Genomic DNA, 26190 nt, shown 5'->3' with positions numbered 1-26190 from the left:
ATGAAATATAAACAACAAACATGACATTATAAGAGGTAAGAGGTAACTTTTATTCTATTTAAACAATTTATTCATAGGATTATTTACTGCATAATGTCTTTTTTATATTGAACATTGTAAGGTTCCATAGGGAGCACCAAAGGAAGGACAAATTTCACTATATCAATATCTGAATGCATGATTTAACATCTGCACCTCTGTTAACAAATTTGAAAATCTCAGCACACAACATCCTGATTGTACTTCCACACACCACTGCTTACATCAGGGAGGGAAAGGGGAAACCAACACTGAAATACAGCATGGGAGAGCAAAAACGTCTTCAAGACCTCAGGGTCATCTAACTGTGTCTCACCTGAGGAAGTTCTCCAGGTCATCGCGGCTGCAGGAGGACCAGGACAGGTCGCTGGGGTTTCTCCCTTTCACCCATTCACCAGACATGATGTGGGAGTGACCAGTGCAGCTGGCGTGGTCGTCGTCATGGCTCATTCCCATGCTGAAGACAAGACATGGAAACATAGACACTGTGTCAAAGAGAAGTAGAGCTGGTTCTCAAAAAAAGTAAGGTAGTAAAGTTTATTTTGTAAGTAAGTAAGTTGAATTATTTTGGAACTTTTCAAAGGTCACAATAGCAATTGGGCAAAACAGTCGGTTTGTCGGTCTCAACCGGGTTGAAAGAGGCATACAGCTGGATATCATCAGCTCAACAGTGATATCAGATACCTTTAAATTTGCTAATAATATGACCTTAGGGAAGCATATACAAAGCAAATAATATAGGACCTAAGAACCCTGAGGCACACCACAGGAAAAAGCAGCAGATTCTGACATGTAGGGACCAAGCAACACAAGAAAACTCAAATGCAGGGCAGAGAGAACTGAATTAAGCGAGCATGGCTTATTTAGGGTTTTTCTTTTTTATGGAACAGAGGGTAAATGGATTTTCTCTTTAATATGGTCAAGAAAGGGATCCCATACTTTATAGAAAGTCTTTGCAGAGCCCCTTAGTGAATATTTTATTTTCTCTAGCTTAAGAAAGTGCAGCACATTTTTGATCCAGTGAGTGAAGGTAGGTGGGTGTGCATCTTTCCATTTAAGTAAGATTAGGTGTCTAGCAAGTAAAGTAGCAAAAAGCGATTCAGTTGGCTTGAGTCTTAAACAATATGCAGGGGTGTGGAGGGGCACAAAAGATGGCCATGAATGGACATGGGTCAATAGTTTTGTTCAGGCATTCGGATATTGTTTTAAATATGAGAGACCAAAGTTCTTGAAACTTAGCACAGGACCAGGACATATGGGCATGAGTAGTGGGAGATGAGATGCAGCGGTTGCATGAGGGACTAACATCCGGGAAGTATTCAGACATTTTTTGTTTTGGGTGCAAGTGGGTGCAATGCAGAATCTTGCACTGCATTATGCCATGCTTGGCACAGATTGAGGAGGTATGAACTCTTTTTAAAATATTCCTCTGTATTAGATCCCAGATCCAATTCCCAATCTGCCTTAATATGAGGCGCACCTGTGTGATCCTGCTATACAATGCGGAAATTATACCTCTGAATATCATTCCGGCCGCTGCATGAAAGCATGAAGGTAAGGCAGGTAACTGGGGCAGAGTTTTGCATACAAAGTCTCAGACTTGCAATAAATTGTTTCTAGAGATGTTAAATTTACTACAGAGTTGTTCAAATGAGGAAAACACACCTACGTCGCATCTGTGTCCAGATCTTAATGGTTGATTTCACAACTTTATTTTTGGTGAAACGTGCTGAGGAAGTAGAGACTGAGGAGTACACTAAGGCTGGCAAAGAGGAGGGTAGGCAAGATAAGGATTCAAGAGTATACCATGATGGTGCATCATGGTGGACCTGGGTATTCGCATAGCCAATGCATAATGGGACGTATGTTAGATGCCCAGTAGTATGCTAAAAAGTCTGGTGCTGCCATGCCTCCCAGACATTATGGATGTCGCTCTGTCTGACCAATAAGAGGGAGAAAGTTTGCTGAGAAAAGCTTTGAGAATGTATCCGTAATACAAACAGAGATACACAAACTTATGTGTTACCTTAAAAGGAAGAGAAGAGTATTGACGGGCAGCCTCATTAATGGGAAACAACTCACTTTTCTGTAGAATTAGTTTGTAGCCTGAGAAGTCATGAAACTGTTCTAGGATATGAAAAACATGTCATCTGCATACAATTAAACTTTTTGCTCTTGTCCTTTTCTGATGATACGTGTTATTTGTGTGTTGTGTCGGAGTGATAAGTGATAAAGGCTCAATGGCTATGGCAAAAAGTAAGGGTGAGAGAGGGCAGCCCTGTATTGCACCGCGGTCTACCTGGAAATATCTAGAGGAGGTATTGTTAGTGCATATTAAAGAGAGAGACTGGAGATGTATACAGTAGCATAATTAAAGATATTATATATTCCCTAAGTGGCGGACGAGAACCTTTGTGATAATTTTCCCATCCACAAGAAGAACCACAACAGTGAGGGTCCTGTTATGACCCTGAGTCATAATTTCTAACTGAGAGCGACTGTATTTCTGTGCCCTCAGTAGGTTGCGTTGCAGGTGGTATCTGGTGAATAGTCAGGAGACTAATGGTGCCTACTTTTAAATGGCACCTGCAGATGCAGGCTTCACTCCGCCTCTTTTCCTGACTCCCAACCAGACCGTGCTGTGCTGCCAAGTGACTGTGCTAGTGTCATTTGACTGAGCTCTATTGTAGACCATATACTGTACACACATATCTTCTGAATTAGCAGTCCAGGTAGCTGTGGGGGGGGCAATTTTTTATATTCCCTTTTCTCCTGTTTATGTTAGGGAGGTAGGTAAGAGCCCTGTATTTCCTTTTGTTGTCCTCTGTTGAAGGTAGATAAGTTAGTAATATTAAGGATTGTTTTGTTTATTGTTTTGGCCGTGCCCTCCCTGACGCAGATTCTACCAGGCCTAAGGAATAAATCAATTTGTTTGGACTGCAGTTGTTGTGGCACTGGTCATCCTTGGGAGTGGGGAAAGAGAGGAGTCATTTTATGCTGCGCTCAGGTTTCCCCTAGGCCGGGCGTGACAGTCCTTTCTTTCTTTACTTTCCTCCTTTCTTCCTTTCTTTTAAGGAGAAGGGACATTTGGGCCTGATGTAATGTTTTTGGAAGAATTCCTGATCCAAGTGATTGGATGCATGTTTAGAAGGAGTGGTGCAAGCGTCCCTGAGAATCTTTCTCATCAAAATTCCACTGGGTAGCCATCAGGGCCTGGAGTCTTACCACTTTGCATGGCTGTAATTGCCTCGGTCATCTCTGCTAGTGTTATTGGGCTGTCAAGAATTTCAGCTATATCAGTGGCCACTTTAGGTATAGGAAGATTTTCAAAAAATGTGTGCAGATCATCATTACTAGGCTTTTGGTCTATGCATAGACATTTTGAAAAGCGTTATTAATCTCTTGGAGGTCGCAAGTAAAACCGCTGCTTGAATGGATGGTCAACAAGAAAGTAATCTATATGGGAAAATGTGCGATGGACTGGAGAAAAAATGAATATCCATGAGTATTGGGGTTCAGACAACACCATATATCTGTAACGGCATTAAAAAAAAAGTATTTATCACTTTTGCAGATCTAGAATTAGCAGTTATTTTATTAAAGGATGTGTCCAAATTGTGTGAGACAACAGTTCAAGTCTCTCAATAATAAGGTGTTGCGAGTCAATATTAGGTAAAGAGGAGCTTAACAAAAAATGTTCTTCATCATAGTTAGGAGCATATACACTTGCTAGAATCAGTGGAGTGTTATACAATGTCCCTGACACAATAATGTAGCGTCGCGGTCTGCTATTATGTTTGAGGAAATAAATGGAATGGAGCGATGGATGAGAATAGCAACACCTTGTGCTGTACTGTTAAACAGCGAGTGGTAGGATTGAGATACCCAGTTCCTGCATATTCTAGTATGGCTGGACACATTCAGATGTGTTTCCTGGAGGAACACAATCCGTGCCGCCATGCTATCAAGGTGATGTAGTACTTTATTAGACCCCTAACATTCCAGCTAGCAAATGTAACAGATGTACAGTCATATACGTTTGAAAGTGAGATTAACATTAACAACATTCGCGTCAGACTCATATATTGCTTTAAGCCTTCACACAAAGTTAAAGTAAAGACAAAAATACACAACTTCCTCCCACTGGTACACCTCCCTGAACTCGGTGTGGTTATATTCCCCATTTATCAGGTCTGTAACCTCGCCTATCGCTGTCCCAATTACTGACTGGATTTTTCTTTGTGAGTAAGAAGGACAAGACTCTTGCATCGACTACCGTGGTCTCAACAACATTACCATAAAGAACAGGTACGTATAATTTTCCCGGGGATCAATAAAGTATTTCTGATTCTGATTCTGTACCCCCTTCCACTCATCTCCTCTGCTTTTGAACTGTTACTAGGAGCTTCCATCTTCACCAAGTTAGATCTTCGAAACGCCTTCCATGTAGTCAGGATCAGAAAGGGAGACGAGCGGAAGACAGCCTTCAACACGCCCAGTGGTCATTATGAGTACCTGGTAATGCCATTTGGCCTCACTAACGCCCCAGCGGTGTTTCAGGGCATGGTGAACGATGGTAACATGCCGTTTTGTTTTTGTGTACCTGGATGACATTCTCATTTTTTCCAGATATGAAAAGGAACATGTGCAGTACGTCCGTCAGGTTCTTCAGCGGCTGTAAGAGAACCAACCACCTGTATGTCAAGATGGAGAAATGCGATTTCCACCAGCACTCCGTCTCCTTCCTGGGATTCATCATTTCACCAGGGAACATTCAGTCAAGGTTAGTGCTGTCACGGACTGGTCTGTTCCCTCAGATTGTAAGCAATTACAAAAATTTCTGGGGTTTGCTAACTTCTACAGACAGTTTATTAGAAACTACAGTTTTGTTGCTGCCTCTTTTCATGCCCTCACATCCCCAGGCACCGGGTTTCTGTGGAACCCCCATGCTGACGAGGCTTTCCGGACCCTCAAACACCAATTACAGAGTAGTTAATTCCGCCATAAACTATGATAGAGTGTGGAGGTAAGAACTGGGAACTTGGGTCTGGCTCCCATTCGAGTCCGCTTGGCTGTGAGACTGCGGCCTGTGATAGCCAGAAGGAGGTTGATATGCTTGGACTGGGCTGAAGCTCCCGTCGGTGGTTGTTGCCTTCCAATCATGAGTAGTCCAGATTACAGTTCTCACACACAGCCATGTTGTTGATAAAATGTTTGAAAACAGGCTGATGCTAGCAAGCGGACTAGGCGCTAGCAACTAGGCTGCACTACAAACAATATTGTATTCTAATTTGACGCTGATTGTCACTGAATTTCTAACTTTGAGAATGCACACACACTAATACTTACATCACTGGGTCAACTGAAGATAACTGTGCTTATGCTGTACATTTGAATTCTCTGCGAAAGCGAGAGGATGTCGTGTATTGTACTGAGAGAGAATGGTATGGAAGATGTGACTATTTTAAACAGTGTGTTAAAAAATGATGATGTGATTTGAGAATTGTGCCGAAGCAACTGACGCAAACTGTAAGCATGCAGCTATAGGACACATATTTACAACACGATGGAAAACCGATATAGTGCAGCGAACCTTAGAGAAACACACCTGCAGCATATTGATGGAGCAGAGTCAGAGCCTGAGGGAAGGGCTCTGACAGGAAGGATCTCTTACCCACAGTGCATCTGTGCACACACAATGTCTGTGCGAGAGACACAAATAGAGAGCAACAGAAGAAGGAGGGAAGACTTCACTTGGGCACAGTTACAGTGTGTGCGTGTGTGTTTCCACCCAAAGCCATGACCTACAGCCATGACCTACATTTGCAAATTAAAAACAACAACCAAGTCTGAACTCCAGGCACAGACTCAGAAACTAATAAATTACAAGTGCAGACTCTTTTCCCCTGGTTGAAATGAAAGTAATATAGAATTACATTTTATACTCATCCTCATCCACTGCAGAGGATAGTGCAGTGCCTTCGAGGCAGAGGGAATAGTTCAGAGTCTGATAACCGTCTAACTGGGCCAGGACCATTCAGGCCAAACCAGATTATCTTAAACACTCCACTAGACATTAAATATATACTATATACCCTCACTGTTCACATAGATGTCATTATATGGCTGTATGTAATCAAACTTCAATCAAAGTTCAACACATCCACTAAAGTCAATCATCTCTGTATGACGATAAAATTAAGGTAGATGCAATTTGCACCCAGGTGTCATTAGCCAACAATGCTATTTGCACCCAGGGTGGAATAGCCAATGTGGCTATTTACACCCGGCTATGGCTGTTTGCACCTGGGGTGGAACCTGACTGAACTGCGACAGTTTCACAACATTAACCACGCATTCTGTCAGAAATACCCGCAGTACCCGCGACTCAGGTGCAAACAGACATCAAAACATGTCATGCAGCTAGGGATGTTTCCATAACACAGATTCATCAGTGTTTCAACTATCTTCATGACAATATTCACTACCATAATTGCCTAATTTCAGTCAGGACCAAAAATCAGTCCTGCTATGGTGAAAAAGAAATACATTTTAAACCTCTTAGGGTGACTTCACAGCTAACTTGTCTGACTCGGTACAAACAAACTCTGGCGCATTTTCCTGCTTGGTTCGCTTTTAGTTTAATTCGGGATCTATCTGCTGACTGTGAACTGTCTAGGAAGCTGTCTTATAATAAGCGATCTGCATATGTGGTGTGGAATTTTCTGCAAGACAATCATGTAACCAGGGTAACACTTTATGCTCGTCAGCACGTGAGCGTGGGGATTTTCATATCAGAGAGTGGAAAGTAGTTAAAACCGCGTGTTGTGCTTGTGTCTTACGCCTATTTATTGGAAAATGGGTTAATATCCCCCAGCTCCAGTGTGTGGAGTTCCCTGTGTTTGCTTGTGCACAAACCGGATAAGAAAAGACAACGGACAGTGAAAATCCAGAGGGACATCGGGCCATATTTCAAGGTAAACAACATATTTGATAACCCAAAGCTGAACTACAACAGGGATCATGGCAAACATTACAGGCTGAACATGTATACGTATACATGCAGTATGTATAGGTGCATAAATGTGTGTATTCCAGTTTCCATCCAATATAATCTAGTGTGCTCTGACTCTGGAACATGGTCCCATTAAAACTTCAATACAATGCCAGCCTAAACTCAGAGTTTATACGAGCACCTTGGTGCTTTTATAGCTACTTGACACACAAGACAATAATTCCTTGTGGTGTGTGTGTGGGGGGGGGGGGGCGTGTATGCTTTTGTAACACTAACGTCCAGCTTGTTGCCTTTCCTGGCCTGCAAAAGCATGAGCAGAGCTGCTCGATGAAAATTGTGATAAATCCGGAGGGGCCTGGCACAGCCATAAAGCTGCCACACTGTTTCATACACTCTGGCATGATTTTCAGGTGCATTTGGCATTCGCTCTGTGTAACTGGGCTGTCAGTGAAGGATTTACGTGCAGACTGCTTGTTTCCAGATTTAACAAACATCTTACTGCAGCACAGAGTGAAGAAATAATCTGCTGAGCTTGGCTCAAATGGAAGTCCAAGCCACTTTTTTTTGCTTTTTAATATTGAGTATCTGCATCTACCAAGCCCAGAACCCATATTTATCTATAAATAAAATAATAAAGTGCAAAAGACTTTTAACTCCTTGGCCCTATAATCTCTCTAACCTTAGTTCAGCTTCACTAAAATGCTCTGAATGTCATGAGGGACTGGCCCAATTGTCGTCACGTGGTGGTTGTATTTAGGACGGACAACATGACACCTTTCTCGTACCCGACACCAAAGACGATCCTTGAACCGAGACAAGCATGCACACTCACCAAAAGTAGACAGAGGTAGCATAAATACAAACCAAATGATGTAAATGGAGATGACCAGAAGCAAATCTACTCTAGGGCACCATGGGGGAAGCTTGAATGGACAATATTTCATTTGTTATCATTCCAAGTTTTATATCTCCATGAATGTACAGAGACAAAAGAGGAAAAGTCAAGGGTATGGATGAAAAGAAGAGAAACTGGAGTTTCTGGTAAGTTAGGAAATCAGTCTGCCTGAAATCAGGCCGAGACTCAGTGTTTGTTGTCACAGCAAACATCACTCAGGGAACTCGTCCTCTGTTTGTGGACAAAAGACACAAAACCTGTTCAGCAGTCGAAGCACAGAATGCATCCAAATACAGCTCGCTTGCTGGGTGAGACTCTCCAACCCTCACATAGTCAGAGGTTTTTGGAAAGCTGGGTCTGTCTGAACTGTTGACGTTGCGGAGGTGGAACAAGGTCTTTACCAAAGTCCACATTGGATATAGTCACCAGCATGACCCCTCTAATTATATCTCAAAGTAAGAACAGATTTCCATTTGGTGGCTAGATAGGGTGTGAGCCAAGGAAGAATTTGGGTTAGGGGCCTCTGCTGTTACACATGCAGTAACCATAACTGTAAAGCCAATGCAGAGACCTGACTCCAAATCCCTACTGTTTAATTGTTGACAAGTTAAGGGTTAATGAAAATTGAATTGATGTTTAACTTCAAGAAGCTTTTCAATAGAATGATGTGTTTGCCTTATCAAGACGGGAGGAAATTGAACTCCGGTACCCTGCGCTTCCTCCACACTCGGCTCCGGACTCGTAAACCATGAGAACACTTTCACAGTATTCTCCCAACAGTGTCATGGACAATTAGCGTAGCAGTTTAATAACATGCATCCATTGTCGACGTGCACCTGTTTAAAACTTGAGCATGGTGAAACCTACTTGTGTCCCAGCTCGTGAGCGATGGTGAAGGCCAAGTTGAGTCCGTTGTCCTCTGCTAACACACACTTCCTCTTGGCACTGCATACACCGCCCAGATAAGCAATACCTGTAACACAGTGACATGACAGTGAGTTTCATAAATAACGTTACGTTGGATAAAAGTTGAGATCCATGTATTGTTTTTTCTGATACGATTGGAAGAGGGCAGTTCTTATCACTACCACTGTATATGAATGTATCACAGTGGGGCCAAAATTCAAAAATTGTCATTTAGATTTTAAGCTATACCACCTCTCCCTAATTTTTTTGCTTCAGATTCAGATGGCCTCTCTTAAACTGATACACAGGGTTAATGGGAGTTCTGACATGGATACCTAAAGAAGGTTTTGATTGATAGTTGAGTGTTGGATTCCACCCAGAGCACCACCGCAACGCTACTCGGGTGTATTGCTTTAATTACATTCCCCACAGTAACTGTTTCACTTCACTTTATGATATAGAGTGACAGTGGGCTACAGACACTTTGCCTGAATAGACATTACGAGATTACGTGTTACTGTGAGAAGTATGAAATGAGAACACTTTCTTCAACTTTCTTACATCCTGTTTTGTTGTGATTGGCTTTATTTCCCCCTTGTTTGCAGTCCCACAGACCCCACTTCTGACCTTATATGTAGAAAAGTACTGAAGTGGTAACTCTTCCCTTCTTCACAAACTCAGCCGCACATTTGATGAAGGTGAGAAAATATTACATAAAATGAGGAAATATTTCAAGTTTTATGAAACATGGGATGTGCATGAAGATGACGCGAACAACGCGACAATCAGCATTGAGATTCTCCTGACGTCTCTGACGTCCAGACATTGGATCAGAAATGGAGGACAAAACCATTGTAGCAGTTTGTGGTCATCCAGAGCTGTATGATGCGAGCTGATATCTGTACAGAGATCGAAATAAAAAAAGAACTTGCTTGGAGGAGGGTGAGCAACGAAGTGGGACTACATGGTAAGTCTTTTTACTTGATTCGAGCTATCGGTTCTACTTTATGATGAACCAAGTTAATCCTAGCCTTCACAACCGTTGGTACAACTGCTGGCTCTCCTGGTAGACTTGTCTGGCTTAAATGGTTTTCAACCTTCACGGTTCCCAAAGCGTTCTACAGTTAAGGTCTCATTCACCCATGCATTCACACATTCACTGGCAACACACCAATGGCAACCAAGCTGCCAGAAGGTGCAAGGTACTGGTCTCCATCGGGAGCAACTTAGGGTTCAGTGTCTTGCCCAAGGACACTTCGACATGATGGGGGGAGCCGGGGATTGAACCCAACCTGCTCTACCCTGCTCTACCTCCCGTGTGGTAGTGCTGCGCCACCATGCCACCCACAGCGATTTAGATTCCACAGTCCATGTTTACGTGCATTTCTTGTCAGATGAGATTTGACGCAGAAAATGGAGGCACTTAAGGAACACATATCTCAGGGAGAGGAGAAAGGAGGCGGACAGAAAGAGGAGTGGGTCAGCAGCAGGGCCAGCTAAAAGGAGGAAGCGCTCTCCGGTCCTGTCTTTCCTCGACCCCTTTGTTACCCTGAGAGAGACGAGCAGTAACATGGGGCGGGGGGATGAGCAAGACAGGGCCGCAGAGTACAATAAGGGCTTACTGCATTAAAAGGCCGTGAGAAAATCAAAGGCTAGATATTATCATTGCTGAAACTGTATGGGTGCATTTGTAATATGCTTTAGGTGCTGCCAAACAAACAACAAAGACGCCTTTGTTACGTTGTCACTACAGACAAGCCAGATCAGTCATCAGAGGGCAGTGAGGCTGAGTCTGAAAGTCCTGCTGCTCCTAATTTCTCCATGAATGGTATCTTTTTCACTATGACAAGTACTGTATTCATTGCCTTTCATGTTTGATTCATGTGTTTTGGTCTGTTTCTTGATTTCAAGTATTTTAACAAATAATAACTTTACAAACCATTGCACTGATGTAATGAGTTGTTCCTTGTTCCTCCTGGTTCCTCCCCTACAAAGATTGTCGCCCCCAGCAGAAGGAGCTGTGGTGGGTGCTCAATTTTGAACAACTAGCATAGGACATTATTTGCAGAGAACGAACCAGACTTTCCATTATTAACTCTTCAGTCAATCCCTGTCTGCCTGTCTGTTTAAGACTTGTTAAAAAATGTATTTCCTTGAGGACTAAAATGTGACATACCTCATGTTCTTTATTTGCAAATACAATTTTCAATACAGTACAATTGTAATTGTGTTGTAATGCAGTGTAGACATACCAAATTAAAGCTGCATTACCTCACAATAGTAATACATCATGTATAAAAATAAAAGCAAACACAACGTTCTCTATGATATGAATATGAATTGATGACCTAGCATGCACAAGCACAGGTATATTAGTTTTAGGGCTGATAGACAATACAGTAATATTGCAGGAGGTTTGCTCAATAGTAATGTGTGGGTGGCTCTTAAAAGAGCCGTTTAGGGTGTGCTTGTGCACTGCACAGTGTGTTGCCATGAGACAGTTCCCTCTGCAGAGGAGTAGGATGTGAAGGTCTCCCTAACCCTGATGGCCTCTCTTGCTGAGTTGTCGGCAGCAAGTCTTCCCAGAACAGGCAGTGGCTCCTCCTCACAAACCGGGATGCTCCCCCTCACTGCAGTTGTATGGGTTGTCCTGTGGAGAACACAGGGAGCCTTCACAAACTTCTCTGCAACTGCTTGATGGACCTCAATCGCACGCCTGTACATCATTCACTGGTAAGAAAGGGTCCCAAAGGCATTCTCCACAACCAGCCGGGCTTGGGACAGACGGTAGTTGAAGGTCCAGCGCTCTCCTGGAAGGATGCGCCCGGGGAATGGCCTCATGAGATTCTTCCTGAGTGGAAAGGCCTCAACAAAGACGTGTGTCTGCTGGGGTCCTCGGTGGTAAGCTTCTGGAAGTGGCAGGTCAGCAGGCAGTTGGCCAGAATCTCACCATCGCTCATTCTTCCGTAGCCCCCGATTAGAATCACCCAGAAACAATATTGGGCATCCACAACTGCCAAGAGAACTAACGAGAATGTTCCCTTGTAGTTGAAGAACTGGGATCCTCAGAACATGCCTTCCATCCAGGGCTCCACGGCAGAGAGGAAGATTCCACCGCTCCTCAATCCTCTCTGCAATTGCCCTCCAGTCCTCTGTGGTGGACACAGCCACAGACTCCTCCATGAGGCAGTCGCAAATAGCCATGGCAACATCAGGGACAACTCTGGAGACAGTGCAGACCCCAACCCAGAAGCTGTTTGCGATGGTCCTGAATGAGTCACCAATGGCTAGGTATCTGCAGCATAGAAAACATTTCCTTTAACTGAGCTGTAATGAAGATACTGTAGGTGGTAGTTATATAAAATTTGTTGTTTTATTGATATGGTTGTACAATAAGAATACCAAATTATACACTTACTGAGCACTTTAGTAGGAACACCTGTGTGGTGGTGGTGGTGTACTGGAGTGAATTATATTAAAAAGTGTTGCTATTATTTTGCCCCCCCCTCCTGCTAATGGGATGGATAAAACATTAAGAACACTTTTGAATATAATGCGCTCCAGTACACCACCACCACCACCCAGGTGTTCTTACTAACTAAGACATGTAGGAGCATACAGGGCAGCGAGTCCTAAGGACCAAGGATGACTAAGAAACACTGGATTAAGACACTTGTCTTTATTCCAGCGGGGGTCTCTCTCTCTCCTTTAAATCAAATATGATTTCATTTCACAGGCTCAAATATCAATCAAATATAATAAATATATATTTCTATTTATATAGCACCTTTCAAAACAGATGTTACAAAGTGCTTCACAAGACAATAAAAGCAAGATAAATTAAGTAGGCCTGTTATTTTATGGTTTATGAAAAACCATAAAATAACCATTATTATTTCTTAATAACTAAATATGACTTGTTTTGTTTCGAAACCTTTTGCTCACATCATTGAATATGCTGATGTTTATAGGTGTATTTAACATCCTACGGGCTTATTATCATCATGAAACTGACACTCACCGGAGACAGATGAACAGGCACTCTGCAGCTGAGAGCACTAAACTGGGCCCTGGTCAGCCTCAAGTAGCGCCGGAGACGGCAGTCATCCAGACGCAGTTCCTGGATAAGGCAGTGAAATTCACCCAGCTATGTGCACCTCCGGGTGATGTTATGAACCCAGACACGACGGCGTTTTCGACGTCCGGGTGATGTTATGAACCCAGACACGACAGCTTTTCCGACGTACAACGCGGCAATATTTGTTATTTCGTTCATTGTTGATGTCGGAAATAAACGTCACAAAGGTGTGTGGTATCTATGGTTAAGGGCAAATATTCGCGCGTTGTCAAATATTCCAAAAAAAACCCCACTCCAACGGGAGTGCTTGCACGATTAATGTGACACGAATATCGCTTGAACCTCTAAAACTGTAAGCCCAGAACAATATCACGTTATTTATAGTTGCGTAATATTACTGCTTAAAGAACAACAACTTGCAGGTTGAATTTTTCACAGAATGTATTTACTTAACATTTCCTGGAAATAATCAGCCGCGCTTCTCCTCCAGATTATGCACCATTTAACTAGCAAAAAAAAAAATTGCACCATGCACCTTAGACCATGTACCATAGATAGTTTATATATATCCCTAACTTGGATAGATTGAGAATTGTCGAAATGGTCCTTTAATGCTGCCGCAGTAGTGTCTTCCAGCTTCTCTATGTGTGTACATGCATGCACGGTGGGTGGATTATTTTTATGCCGTCCTTTTTAAAGGTGCCCTATGTTTTACCATTTGGTTTGGTAATTCCCCTTCCTCTCTGCATTTTGCTTATTGAAAACTGGAAGAGAAAATGTTATTCGTAAAACAATGAAGTAATTAAGTAACTAAGTAAGGAACAATAACGATTGTCATCATTCATTTACAACTGACAAGTTGGTGATGTTGAATCTCGGGTTGATGTTTCTGTAAACACAGATGACATAGTTTGAAATGACTGGAGACCACATGATAAATAGTTTTTCACTTTAAATGAAGTAGTTTAGATTACAAAGATCCTCGTGAGCCGTCTCATTTTGCAGCAGTATTGTGCAGAATGGACTCATTTAGTAAAATCCAAACATGGTGGTTATGGATTGGACTGGGCTTGGGCTAAAGTCCTCTTCAGTGGAAACATTTTGGGCCGATGAAAACAGATGTTGGCCTGGATTTGGACATGTGTTTGTCCATGTGTTTGGTTTGCCGTTTTACAACCATGCATGCTTAGTCAGAGGCTGCAATTATGTGTGTATAATGTCTATGATCTGAGGTAATTATAGGAAAGCAACCTTGATGTTTACGTTCAAGTAAAGCAGGTCAGAAATATTCATTTTTCTGCTTCCACATGCACAGAGGTTATGTTTATCGACAAGACAGAGCTGGTCTTCCCTCCAAGCAAGGCATCTCCCATGCTCGAGTTCTCCCAGTTCTCCCACACTACACTACTCCACAGCATCCTGAATCTGATTGAAGACACTGTTACGTGCTGCGAATGGCTCAGGCCAAACCTATATCCAAGGCATGGTCAAACCATACAGCCAACACTACATTCTGCTACAGCTAATCGGCTTGCCACTGCTTTACTACAAGGGGGGGCCAGCCACCGCTCAACACAAACACAAAGTTGATGTGCTTGCATGATTGTTGTAATTTTTGGATTGTATCCGCATGGTCGACATGCACCTGCAAGTCGCCTTTTTGGATAAAAGCATCGGCTAAATAGTGGAACGTGCTTTAAAAGGTATGTTCATGGCTGCTTATGTGTTCAGCAGGAGAATAGTGTGGCAGTGGGATATATGTACAGGGGAGAGATTGTGTCAAGGAACTCCTGCCGAGTGCAAGGAAGATGGTGAAACAAGCTCTTTCCTTTTTGAATGGCTTGCTTCTATTTGACCATATACTAGCTGTTATTCATGAACCAGACTCCTCTGAGAATGAACCCTAGTTTGGCTTTTTGGCAAAGTCAGCTACACTGCTTGGACTGGATTTTGGGGTCTTGGCACCTCTGTGTTTGCATGTCTGGACAGGGCCAGGATTTTTTTTTTTCTTCCATGAATGAGCAACCCTTGCAAACAAGCCTCCATGCCCTGTTTTCGCTTGTAAATCCTGTGTCTGCTTCTGCTAATAACATACAATGATGAAATGAGCTAAATACTTTCAAGTGGCCCTATAATCGGGAACCAAAAAACTCTAGAACTAGGGGGGAAAAATTGTCTGGATGTATTGCCTGCATGTCCACAAGTTTTGTCACAACAAATATCTGTGTATGAAGGTACAAGGGAGTGTTAAGGCCTCAGTATTCTTCAAATGAACTCGTTCGTACAAGATGTTGAAAATGTTTCTACCGGTTCTGGGCAGCATCTCACTGCCTCCCCAATCTAACCCCAATAATTGTCTTTGAAGTCTTAACATGACTCACAAAATAGAATTTGTTCCCCTCAATATTCAGTATTAAACCAACCGCATGGTCCGTCCTTGCTCCGTCTCACATTTTTTTCATTACTAAACTATAATATTATGTTGTGTTTATTTTCCTTATGTCTTGTGCAAAATATTGATGTTCTATGCTTATTAATCGGTATCATTATTGGTATTCATTGGTAACTTACACACACTCACACAATATTGCTGTTCTTTTCATTGCAAATTAATGGCTAATGTTTGAAAACTATAATGCCAAGAGAGACATTAAATCTTTGAAGTTAGGTTTCCAATGAACCCTGTTCAGTAATCTGAATTGTTAGTTTGAACATGAACATGGTCACGCCAATGGAGCCCACTGAATTTGAATTTGAGAGAGAGAGAAAGATCGTTCATTTCCCCCATTCATAAGAGTGTGGACAAAGCAGACCCTAGTATCCTAACTACCGCGGCATCTGTGTCAGCAGTTGTCCGGGTAAATTATTCGGCGGTATTCTAAATAAAAGAATACTCTATTAACATTCCATCTTGAGTAAACATCAAATGGTTCTGGTGGTCTTCTATATTTAATCAAAACCACCATCGTTTCCTAATCTTAACCAAAGTGTTTTTGTAGCCCAAACTTAACCACACATGCGAACCTCTGTCTCCAGTGTCAAAGTCTTGATCTTTGTACATACAACATTCACCCCGACCCTGAACTCCCATACAACTTCTGTGCAGTAAAAAAAAAAAAAAATGCAGCACTTGGACTGGAATAAAAGTAGCCAGTGACAATCTGCAACAGTTTTGTTTCCTCTGAAATGCATTTGGCAAAACCATTTAGTAAGAAACAGGGTTGGTTAACTGGGTTCAAAGGGGGTTCAAAAGCTACCAACTCACAATCCACATATTATTTTGGTGTCATTCGTGTCTGCAAACACTTGCAGCGCTGAGTGAGTAGCTTTCAGTGGAATGAATGACCCCGCCATGTTTGGTCCATGGACTGAAGTCCTCATTGGCTGGTCAGATTCCCTTTAAATGACGCTGGCATGCCATTACTGAGCAAGCCTTCACCATACTGGCCCTGTAAAGGCCATGTGAATCAAACAAAGCTGAGTGGTGGAAGCTCCGCAGTGAGGTCAGAGGTGTGGCCGAGATTTTTTGCAGCATCAAAGATCCGTTGAAGCCAGCACTTCTGAGGCTAAAGCCCCCGGACAAAGAGCTGGGATCCACCGCGCAGTGGTTATCAGTGCCGTGTTTTGACCTGGTGTTAGGGGCTAGCTGGCTGATCAAACAGTGATGTGTTGACTCAAATAGCTGGCGGCACACCCAACCAGACAGCCTCAAAAGAGCCACTAAGCCTCATCAGGCCCCTGAACTAACAGCATTGTGCTGCCTACAAGCAGCTTCGGCCAGCCATTTATTTTGTGCTAATTAGCCGTTACAACATGAAGGGCTTTCCATTGAGCCACTGAATCCTGGACAGTCGAAGCTCCGAGTGCTGACAACACAGGCCTGAGTCAGCCTGGAAGAGATGCTTTGTTCACCCTCTCACACACAATATACACACACACACACACACACATAAATGCACACATGCTTCCACATAAAACGCGTGCAAATACTTGTTCACCGCAAACTGACCCCACTGGTCCGTTATGTCATGCGAACCTCCCCCACCTATAAACACACTACACACAAATACAAACTCTGCATGCACACGCGTGCCGTGCACAGACATACACACACGTGCTGACACATATTCATGCGCAACTTAGTAGTCCACACACACACACATACACTTACATTGAAAACCTTGGACACACTCAGACATAAACAGACACACACACACACACATATGCACATTTACATACATGAGAGGGGACGCATGTTATAAATGCTCTGCAATATAAGGAAGTCCGAGGTAGAGGTAGATTTAATGGCACAGCTGTCGTATTGGATTGCATTAGATTGTACGGGTGTATCTGTGCACATACTACAAATTTTGACACAAATACACACACACTTGCATAATACACACTGCATACATGCATACTTTACATGTACACATACTCTCCACACACAAAGAAACGCGTACATTATTTCCTTTTGCCAAGACCAAATACGTTGTTGTTTTTAACCTGAATTTGATTAACTCACTGTTTATCAGACCACACATGAGACAAAAATTAGCTGGGAAAAGCAACAGATGCCGCTGTGTTTCTGGGGGCCGTTTATAACTTTATTCACTGATTCTGGTGAAACTGGGTCGTGTTTTATGGAGAAAATAATTTCTGGGTTTTCCGTCTGATGTCCTCCAGCTGCTCTGCCTCAACTCTACGGAGTTCCTGGTGGACAGAAAGCTTTACTTGTTGCTAAAGTAACCGCTAACTGTAGCTGCCGTTAGCTAATTAGCTCAGTTAGTCGTGCAGCTAGCAGTCTATTGGCTATACAGCTTAAAGCCTCTATTAAAGCCTGTTAAGCCTGTACCATATCCTACCCAGTTATACATTCACCCGAGGTCCCCCAACCTCGTTCACAACCACATAACCCCTCTGCTTCCCATGCAGCCTGAAAACCTAGAAAACTAATGGAAAACAAAGTGAGGAGAGGTTGAAGATCCTGGAAAATGGAAAATGTATGTCACATTTTGAGTGAAGAGTCTTAAGAAATCCTATCAGCGGCTAACAGGACTACAGGAGCATATGAATGAGTGTGGGTTGGTTGTAAAACACCCTGACCATCTCACAAACTTTTGAACTACTACAAAAGCAGTCTGGGTTGCAAATATGCCATGTGAGGTTGCTGCCCGTGGTAGTGCAAAAGCCCTGCAGACTCATTCCGTTTTTTGCTGAGCATCAAAACTGACCCTCTGTCAATCAGCACTGAAATCCTTACTGTCCCTCCTGACAACATACTTCCACACACACACACACACACACACGTTTCGGGAGCAAATTTATATTGTTTCACTCGTGCAGATATTTACTGGCACCCATCTCCAGCCCCTGCTCACTTCTCCCTGGACCTCATGTTTTGGACCTTTCCAGTTTATTGGACTTTTGTCTCTTGCCTGTGCCTTGTCTGATTTGTTTGCCTGTTTGGACTGCCTTAGCAACTCATTACCTGTGTGGGTCACTAACTTTTTCAACACCCCTGGCAACCCTAAAAGAACCCTAACAAATTAGGTCCAGGAAGTGTAAACATTCTTGTAGTGCACAGAAGTCCCAGGGAGAATGCTGGGGTGGATAGTAGGTGTAAAAAGTGTGAATGTGAAGTGAATTCTGAGAACCTGAGAAGAGGGTTTATGTCCCGTGTGTTGTGTAGTTAAGTTCAGGCTAAGAAAACCTTTTGGTTAAGGTTAGGGAAACATGGTAGTTTTAGCCACCAAGACCATGATCATTCCCCAACCTTAACCAAGAGCTTTGAGTTGCCTAAAAACCATAAGCTCCCCTTTCATATTAGTCACTTAACCTATTGTTAATAAAGACATTGATGAATGCAGCTTTCATTATACATTCATTCAATAAAAAATTATCCAGATGAGAGAATGTACAAAACATACAAAATGCTAAGCTACCCCACCTTCCTGAGTATAGTCGAGATGTTTGTTCAGTTGAATAAAACAGATCACCAACTAAAACCTTGTGGGTCCTGGGAATCTTATCAAATGCTGTTCCATGACCTAGTTAGTGTCTATTTGGGGGCCTTTTGACATGAGAAAGCTTGAGACTGCCTGGGGAGGAGAAATAGGGAGGGGAAATGTGGGTGGCAGGGATTTTTGAAGCAGGATCTTTTGAGTGCTGTGATTATAGTAAGGCTCAAAGTAGGTCACACTCTTTGAGCTTGCTTGCACAAAGAGCAGGAGTGTGCTCCATTGTGCGGTTAGATTAGCAGGGTGAGAATATTATGGTATGGCAGAGCCGTGCAGGGCAAGGCATGGCCAGAAGCTGCCACAATGCCTCACAATGCACAGCGCTTTCTCTGTCTGCATCTGCTTGCAATACCTCCATAGCTATGTGCGGGAAGCAGTGCTATGTTGGATAAGACTGAGGTATGGATATGGAGCCAATCAGGACCTGTGCACTCGCAGTTTCATCCACCTCCCTTATTTTTATTATTTATTATGTAACTGATCAATACAACACTGGTTGTCGATGGAAAAGCCTTTCAACTCTATGACCCTGCCAGACCTGCCATTGGATCCATCATTAGAGAGGAAAGCTTTGTTCAAACCCACAAAACTTTGAGATTCTAATTTCCAAAGATGCCAAATACTTTATGACTGGGCACATTTGGGAAATGTGTATTGTCTCCAAATGAAAAATAATATCTGGACAACTGTTACAGCTGTCAACATTGTTTGACTTATTCAGAGCTATGTTTTAGTCTCATGGACTTCGCCAGATCTCAGTCTTTCCCCCGTGTCGGGCCCTCTGCACATGCACCAGAGAAATGTCAAATATGAAAATCACATGATGAGATGTGAAAGAATTAGTCGGACCAGGTGGCACACAAGTTGACACACAAAGCTGCTGTCATAGGACCGCATCAGTGGTTTCAGCAAATGCCGCAAAACAACATGAGCAATAAATCCTACCTTCGCGGTATAATGTTCGGTTTTTGTTGAAACGGCTCAAGCGAGGTACTGATTCAACTGTGTGGTCATTTTGGAGAATGTAGCGTGCGGTGCTCCCGAACAGTATTGCGTTATACTGAGAGGTATTTCTGTTATTTGGCCTACCCTTGTTGATACAAATGAGGGTGCCCCAGATTTCTAGTGGCCATAGGAATTATGACTCTAGTCTGTTGGGAGTAAAGGAAATCGGGTGACGTTCTTTTTACAGTGCCACAAAGTCCTTAGAGGGAGGAGGTCGGGGTGGGTGGATGGGTCAACAAAACATTAGACTTTAACACTGGTTTCTTTTATCCATGACCACTATCATTCCCTAAACTTAAGTGGATATTATTGTAACCATTACGATAAAGGTTCCATGACCTTAATGAAGTAGTAATTTGAACCCAAACCCCAAAGATATTTGTTGAACCTTGACAAAGTACTTATTTTAATCCAAGCCATCTTTCCCTAACCAGGTTGTGTCAACGTGTAGGCAGATTATAAAACGGATACATCTTTCCCCAGTAGTGATTTGTAACTGTATCGGAAGGCACGGACTTTATAACATCGTCCTACCAGTAGGGGTGTCAGAAAATGCTTCTATGTGTGGTTCTGCAGGGCAGTTCCAAACAGCTATATTTGTCAGTTCATTTGGAGGACTTGTTGGTCACAGATATAAGTGGAGAGCAGCTTGACAAGGCTTAAAGTTTGTGTTTCTGAGACATTTTTCACCAAATATTGTGGTAAAGATAAAGCCATGTTATTGACGACAGGTTTTACCAGACAACACACTCCCTTGGTCGTGAAATCGGTTATATGAAGGCTTGCCGAACCGACAAGATAAAATCTGATGTCAAATTACGACAGGGACTGTTTTTTTTCCCGAGTGCTTTAAAATGAGCTTCTTTTAAATGAGGGAGGAAAACATAATCTGCCATTCCATAGGATATCTTCAGGTTCAGGTAAGAATTTAATTTTTGTTTTTACTAGTAACTGATTTCCATTCTTGGATGTCACTGCATGTTTTGTGTAAGGAGACATTGAAATTAGCAGAGAAATAAATGACCCTGGTGTTTTGGTATTATTTCTCCAGTTGGGAGTTAATTGAGGCAAATTGTAAAATGAAAATCTGCACCAAATACATTTCAAGCAAGAACATCCAGAACATCTTATTGCATCGAGGTTTACATGCCAAACGTTTTGTTTATCTATTGATTTTAACTAATAGAATACTGGTTCAAGTAGTATGGTCAGAGGGTAAACCAAAGCTGCCTCTCTACTCTTTCATGGGGCTGAAAGGTGATCCCTCAGCACCTGTGCTGTTGAGGAGACAGCTCAGAAAACATCTTGAAACTGAACACCAGACCTGCCTGAAACAGTATTTTCCAATACTACTGATACAATATTTTTCAAGACTTCTGCCAAATGGCTGCCGTTTGTCAAATAGAACAATCATTGGAACGTTTAGACTAGAAAAGTTAAGAATCTAAAAGTCAATTTCACATTATGCCTGAACCTACTCTATCGGATTGATCAATATGGTTCTTTTTGTTTCTTTCAACGTGTGAAATCTTATTAGAGCCAGACCTGTTGAGCTGAAAGAAAGCAGTCAAACTACAGGATCTTTTTCCAAGTGCCTTGGCCCCCCGCCCCCCTTTGCAGAGCTCTGCATTCTTGCTGTGCCAGACATCTCCATATGGTTATCAGATGATCCATGTAATACAGCGGGCCACTCAATGCATTTATATACCGTCACATATTTCATTAGATTTAAAGGGGTCAACCGTCAGAGAGTGAACTAAATGTGATGCTGTAAATGTGTTGTATAAACACCAAGATACCAGATGGATCCTGGATCTGTCATATCAATAGTATCTCAATTTAACGCGAAACCAACTGCACGAACAGGTCATTAAATGCAACAACAGTTGAGACTCCAACATTTGGTGACTCCTGCTCCATCACAGAGGTAAAGGCAATGGTGCAGGGCTGTTCATAGTATAATTTCATCCCCAACTCCAATAACTCTGAGAATTCAGGCTGACTTTCAGTCAATCATTTTCTCGTAAAGGTGCTGCTAAAGGTTGTTTAATCTCACTATTTTCAATGTTCACTGCCAACTTAAAATCATATCTGCACCTGACATTTGCTGCATAGTTAAGGTATGGATAAGGATAGGCAACACTGGTTGAGGTTAAGATTGACAGAGTTAATGGAGTTAATGGAGTCCTGGTGTCCAGCGTAAAAGTACCACCACCCTGAACACCTTTACTTTCCACTTTTCTACAAACAGAATACATTACTTCAGCACTTCCTGCACTGACACAGAGTGCTGCAGAGTTATCCTACATGGAAGTAATTGTTGGGCATACTGGACTTTTAATATGTATATTCATTTGCGGTACAGATATGCAGTGGTATGTACATTCCATTATTATAGTGGACTACACATGTCTTAAATGTGTCTTTTCTATGCATAGATGAATTATTATTAGAGCACTAACTTAACACATTAAATTAAAAACAAGTATCACTATAATCATCATCACCTTTATCACTAATGGAACTACTGCTACTTCGACCACTACTAGGATCCATAACAACAATAACAACAACAGCAATAATAGTAATCACTGCCATAATCATAACCCCAATACTACTATAACTACTACTACCACAACTACCATTAAGAATAGAGACCATACAGGCAGCTCAAATTTCTTCAACTCGTTAAAGGGCACCATATCCCCATCCTTCACAACTGGCCCCAATCGACACTGCCATGTATTGCTTGACTCCAGCAATTAATAGAGGGTTATTCCATATAGGGCATGATGGTAAAGATGCCCCATCGAAAGCTAAGGTTTCTGAATAAATTGAATTAAAGGGTTGTCCATTTTCAAGTTGATTTTAGGGTGAAACCATAATGCTGATAAAGAGACAGTCTTGCTATATTCAGATAGAACCTTCTCCTCAATCCCTTGACAAGTGCCAGCTTCACTCTTGCATGTGTAGGCTCACGGCAAAGGGAATCTAGCATTATAAGCCAGATATCATGAATCAACATCCAGAATTCCTAATCCACCGCTTCTTCTTGATTTCATCAATTGCAGCGGGTTGGTCCAGCAATGGCTGGATGTAGTAGAGCGCCTGCTCTCGCGATGACATGGAAAAGTCTTGTCATATTATTAGAGACAAGGCGGGCTTTAATAAACCCTACTTGATCAAGATGTATCAATGAGGAAATGACTGTCTCCGTGCACACTGCAAGGATCTTAGCAAACAACTTATAATGATTATTTAACAAAGTTAAAGTATGAAAATGACTCTGATATATCCTCAACCGGTTTAGGCAACAAAGAGATAGTGGCTTGGCGCATACTCTGTGGCACTGGTTAGTTATTTCGTCATTGAGTAATAAAGAAATGGAGATTGGAAAGAAAATTCTACAGTATAACCGTCATTGCCTGGTGCTTTCCCTGTTGGGAGAGCTTTCAAAGCAGAGATTATTTCAGATTCTCAATCAGTTGCCCCCAAACGTTCTCCTTCCTCCTCTTTGATAAGGGTATGTCCTTGAAGAATGTTTCCATATGCTTCTCATTTTCGGAGCCTTCCAACTGATAATGTTTAGAGTGAAGTTCACTGGAAGCTTTATTGATTTGTGTTTGCTCAAGAATAGCTGATCTGCAACTATCACATATACACAGTTGTTTTAACCTTACCGCTAGCATTTTACCTGCTTTATCACCGGATTCAAAGTACTTCCTGCAGAGTCTGAACAGTGCAAATGCTGTCACCTTGTGTACAATTGATTGCAGTCCTGCATTGACAATCAACATTTTATAATTAAACTGTTTTTCTTCATCATTATTCTCTTCTTTTTGGTTGTGGAAGAGCTAATTATCAATCCTCTACAGGTTGCTTTAAATACTTCCCCTACTATTTGTATTGGGAGCACAGAATTTAGATGAGCATTTATGTACTCGACAAGGGACTGACAAGGGGACATGGTCAGAAATGTTATGGATTTTACGATCAATCACATTCTGAATCGTGGATTGTGATTAGAGCAAATAATCAGTCCTGGTATATGAGCTAAGAGCATGAGAATAAAATGTATATTCCCGGGCATGAGGGTTTGCTACACACCATATGTCAGTTGTCATTGCCAGAGACTTCTGCAATTCTTTCAGCACTGCTAATAGTGCACCATCAGATGCAAGGGGGGCGGCCAGACCTATCCACTAGCCAGGTTGAGGTCTCTTTCAATAAAGATTGGATCTGCAGCAAATTAGGATAGCACCACATTCAAATCAAAGAAATTTGACTTAAAGGGGACCTATTATGCTTTTCCTTATTTATATAATGTTACAATGCCGGATATTCATATAAACATTGCCATAGTAATAATGACGTGAACTTATGTAAGTAATCCCTGTTAGCAGGCCAGCCATTAGGAATTATGGACAGAGGGACACAATTTTCCAAATTGGGCCCCTCATCCACACCGACTCCAGCACCTCCAGTATCACGGAGCATATCTCAGCCTATAACCGTGTATGCCACGTCACTGTTTTGGTCAATGCCCAGGATGTGCTGTGAGCACAAGCAACAGGATGCGGACAGCCGTTCATTAACTCTGTACTTCGAGCTGTCCACTTGTAATCGGATCACCCAAGACGCATCTTTATGCAAGGTGTAAACAGGGGGCCTGTGTTCTTTTTGTCATGGAGTGTGAGGGAAAAAAAACATTTAAAAATAGTGCCAATGTATACAGAGAAACATTGTGGATCACCTGTCAAACCACAATGGACTACCCGAGTGACCCAGGAAAACCCTCCATCTCTCGCCCTCCGTCCAAACATCATCAGCGTCTGCCAGGTAGCCAGAAAGCGATGTCAATGATTTCATCGAAGATACTGTCAGGCTTTGGATGCATGAAACCTTGTTGTCTCAGGAACTAAACGGAAAATGAGCTCCATCATGGGTCACTTTCAGGTTAGGTCATGGACATCTGCCAGCAGCAAGGCATAAAATGCAAGTGCTGTGCAGTGCTCAAAGTACCGAGACACCATTTGTCTTCCCTCTCTCCACAGGAAAAGAGTTCGGAGATAATTATAAACAGAAAGTCTTTAGGCTTTGGACCGTTTGTTAGATAAAACAAGACATTTGAAGACATCAGTCTGGGCTCTGGGAAAATCTGGTGGACATTTTCCTGTATAGACCAAATGATTAACTGATAATGACATCCAACACCTTTGGGATGAGCTGGAACGTCGACTGCGAGCCAGGCCTTATCACCCAACATCAGTGTTGGGGCCTCACTGGTGCTCTTGAAAGCAAATTCCCACAGCCAGGTTCCAAAACCTGAAGCCGGAAAACTGGAAGCTGTTAAAGCACCAGATAAATGTTCAATGTCTACGGATTGGGGAATCACTGTCATATATTGCATGTATGACTGCAATGTTCTGGTGTCCAAATACTTTTCCGAGGAAGGGATTTCAGGGAAATGCAAACGTGAATCTTTTTGTAAGAGTCATTTGTAAAGTGCAAAACACACTGCTGCTGCCGCAGCACGTGGACCACACACAGAAATGTATGGGTTAGCTCAGTGAACGCGGCTCTCACTCATGACACTTGATCATATTTTATAGAGAAAGTACTTTCTGGTCCTCTGGCTGCTCTGCTTCAACTCTTAGTGATTTACGGAGTTTTCTGATGAACAGCTTTAAAGTAACGGCTAACTGCTGCTAACTGGCAATGAAGAGAGTTGGGCTTGCTGTCACTGCTGTGCCCGGAGCAGGAAAGGTAAGCATGAAAGTAGAAAAAACACTTTGGAAGACAATGAAGAGAGTATAGAGAATATAAATTCTCTGTCGAAAAAGTACTGATAGATGCTGCATGAAAATGCTCCCCAGAATCATCGTTTTCTTCTGAAGTTTAAGTAAAGATTAGTTTCTTCAATTTGGATCCTGAGTGAAGGAAAGGAAAAACTATTGCCAGAAAAACTGAGATCCAAGAGTGTTTTTCCCCCAGCGGTGCGAGAAACAACAAACATCCATCCTAAGACATCCTGACAGCTTGAGACGGGCTGTGTGCTGCATGACAAGTCAGACACAGCTGTTTCAGCTGGCTGTAGATTACAGTGCTGTTGGGACGCAATGCACCAATCTCACAATCAGTCCTGGCATTCCCTGCTCCCCCTAATTGATCAAGTTAACATCCTCCCAAACTCCGTTCTCATGTCCTATTTTGAGCGCTCTAGATATCAGAT

At 42.4% G+C, this 26190-nt stretch overlaps 1 protein-coding gene across 1 annotated transcript in view; it reads right to left on the bottom strand.

Moving 5' to 3' along the window:
- Nucleotides 1-26190, bottom strand: part of adamts17 (ADAM metallopeptidase with thrombospondin type 1 motif, 17) — a 112633-nt gene that overhangs the window by 48484 nt on the left and 37959 nt on the right. The window contains exons 8-9 of the mRNA XM_070906361.1: nucleotides 8817-8922; nucleotides 356-496 (exon numbers count right to left, since the gene is read on the bottom strand). Of these exons, the coding sequence (XP_070762462.1) occupies nucleotides 356-496; nucleotides 8817-8922 (247 nt within the window). The remainder of the gene's footprint in view (nucleotides 1-355; nucleotides 497-8816; nucleotides 8923-26190) is intronic.

This window comes from Enoplosus armatus, chromosome 1 (assembly GCF_043641665.1).
Source record: "Enoplosus armatus isolate fEnoArm2 chromosome 1, fEnoArm2.hap1, whole genome shotgun sequence".
Classification (NCBI taxonomy): Eukaryota; Metazoa; Chordata; class Actinopteri; order Centrarchiformes; family Enoplosidae; genus Enoplosus; species Enoplosus armatus.
This window is presented reverse-complemented; position numbering and strand designations above follow the sequence as displayed.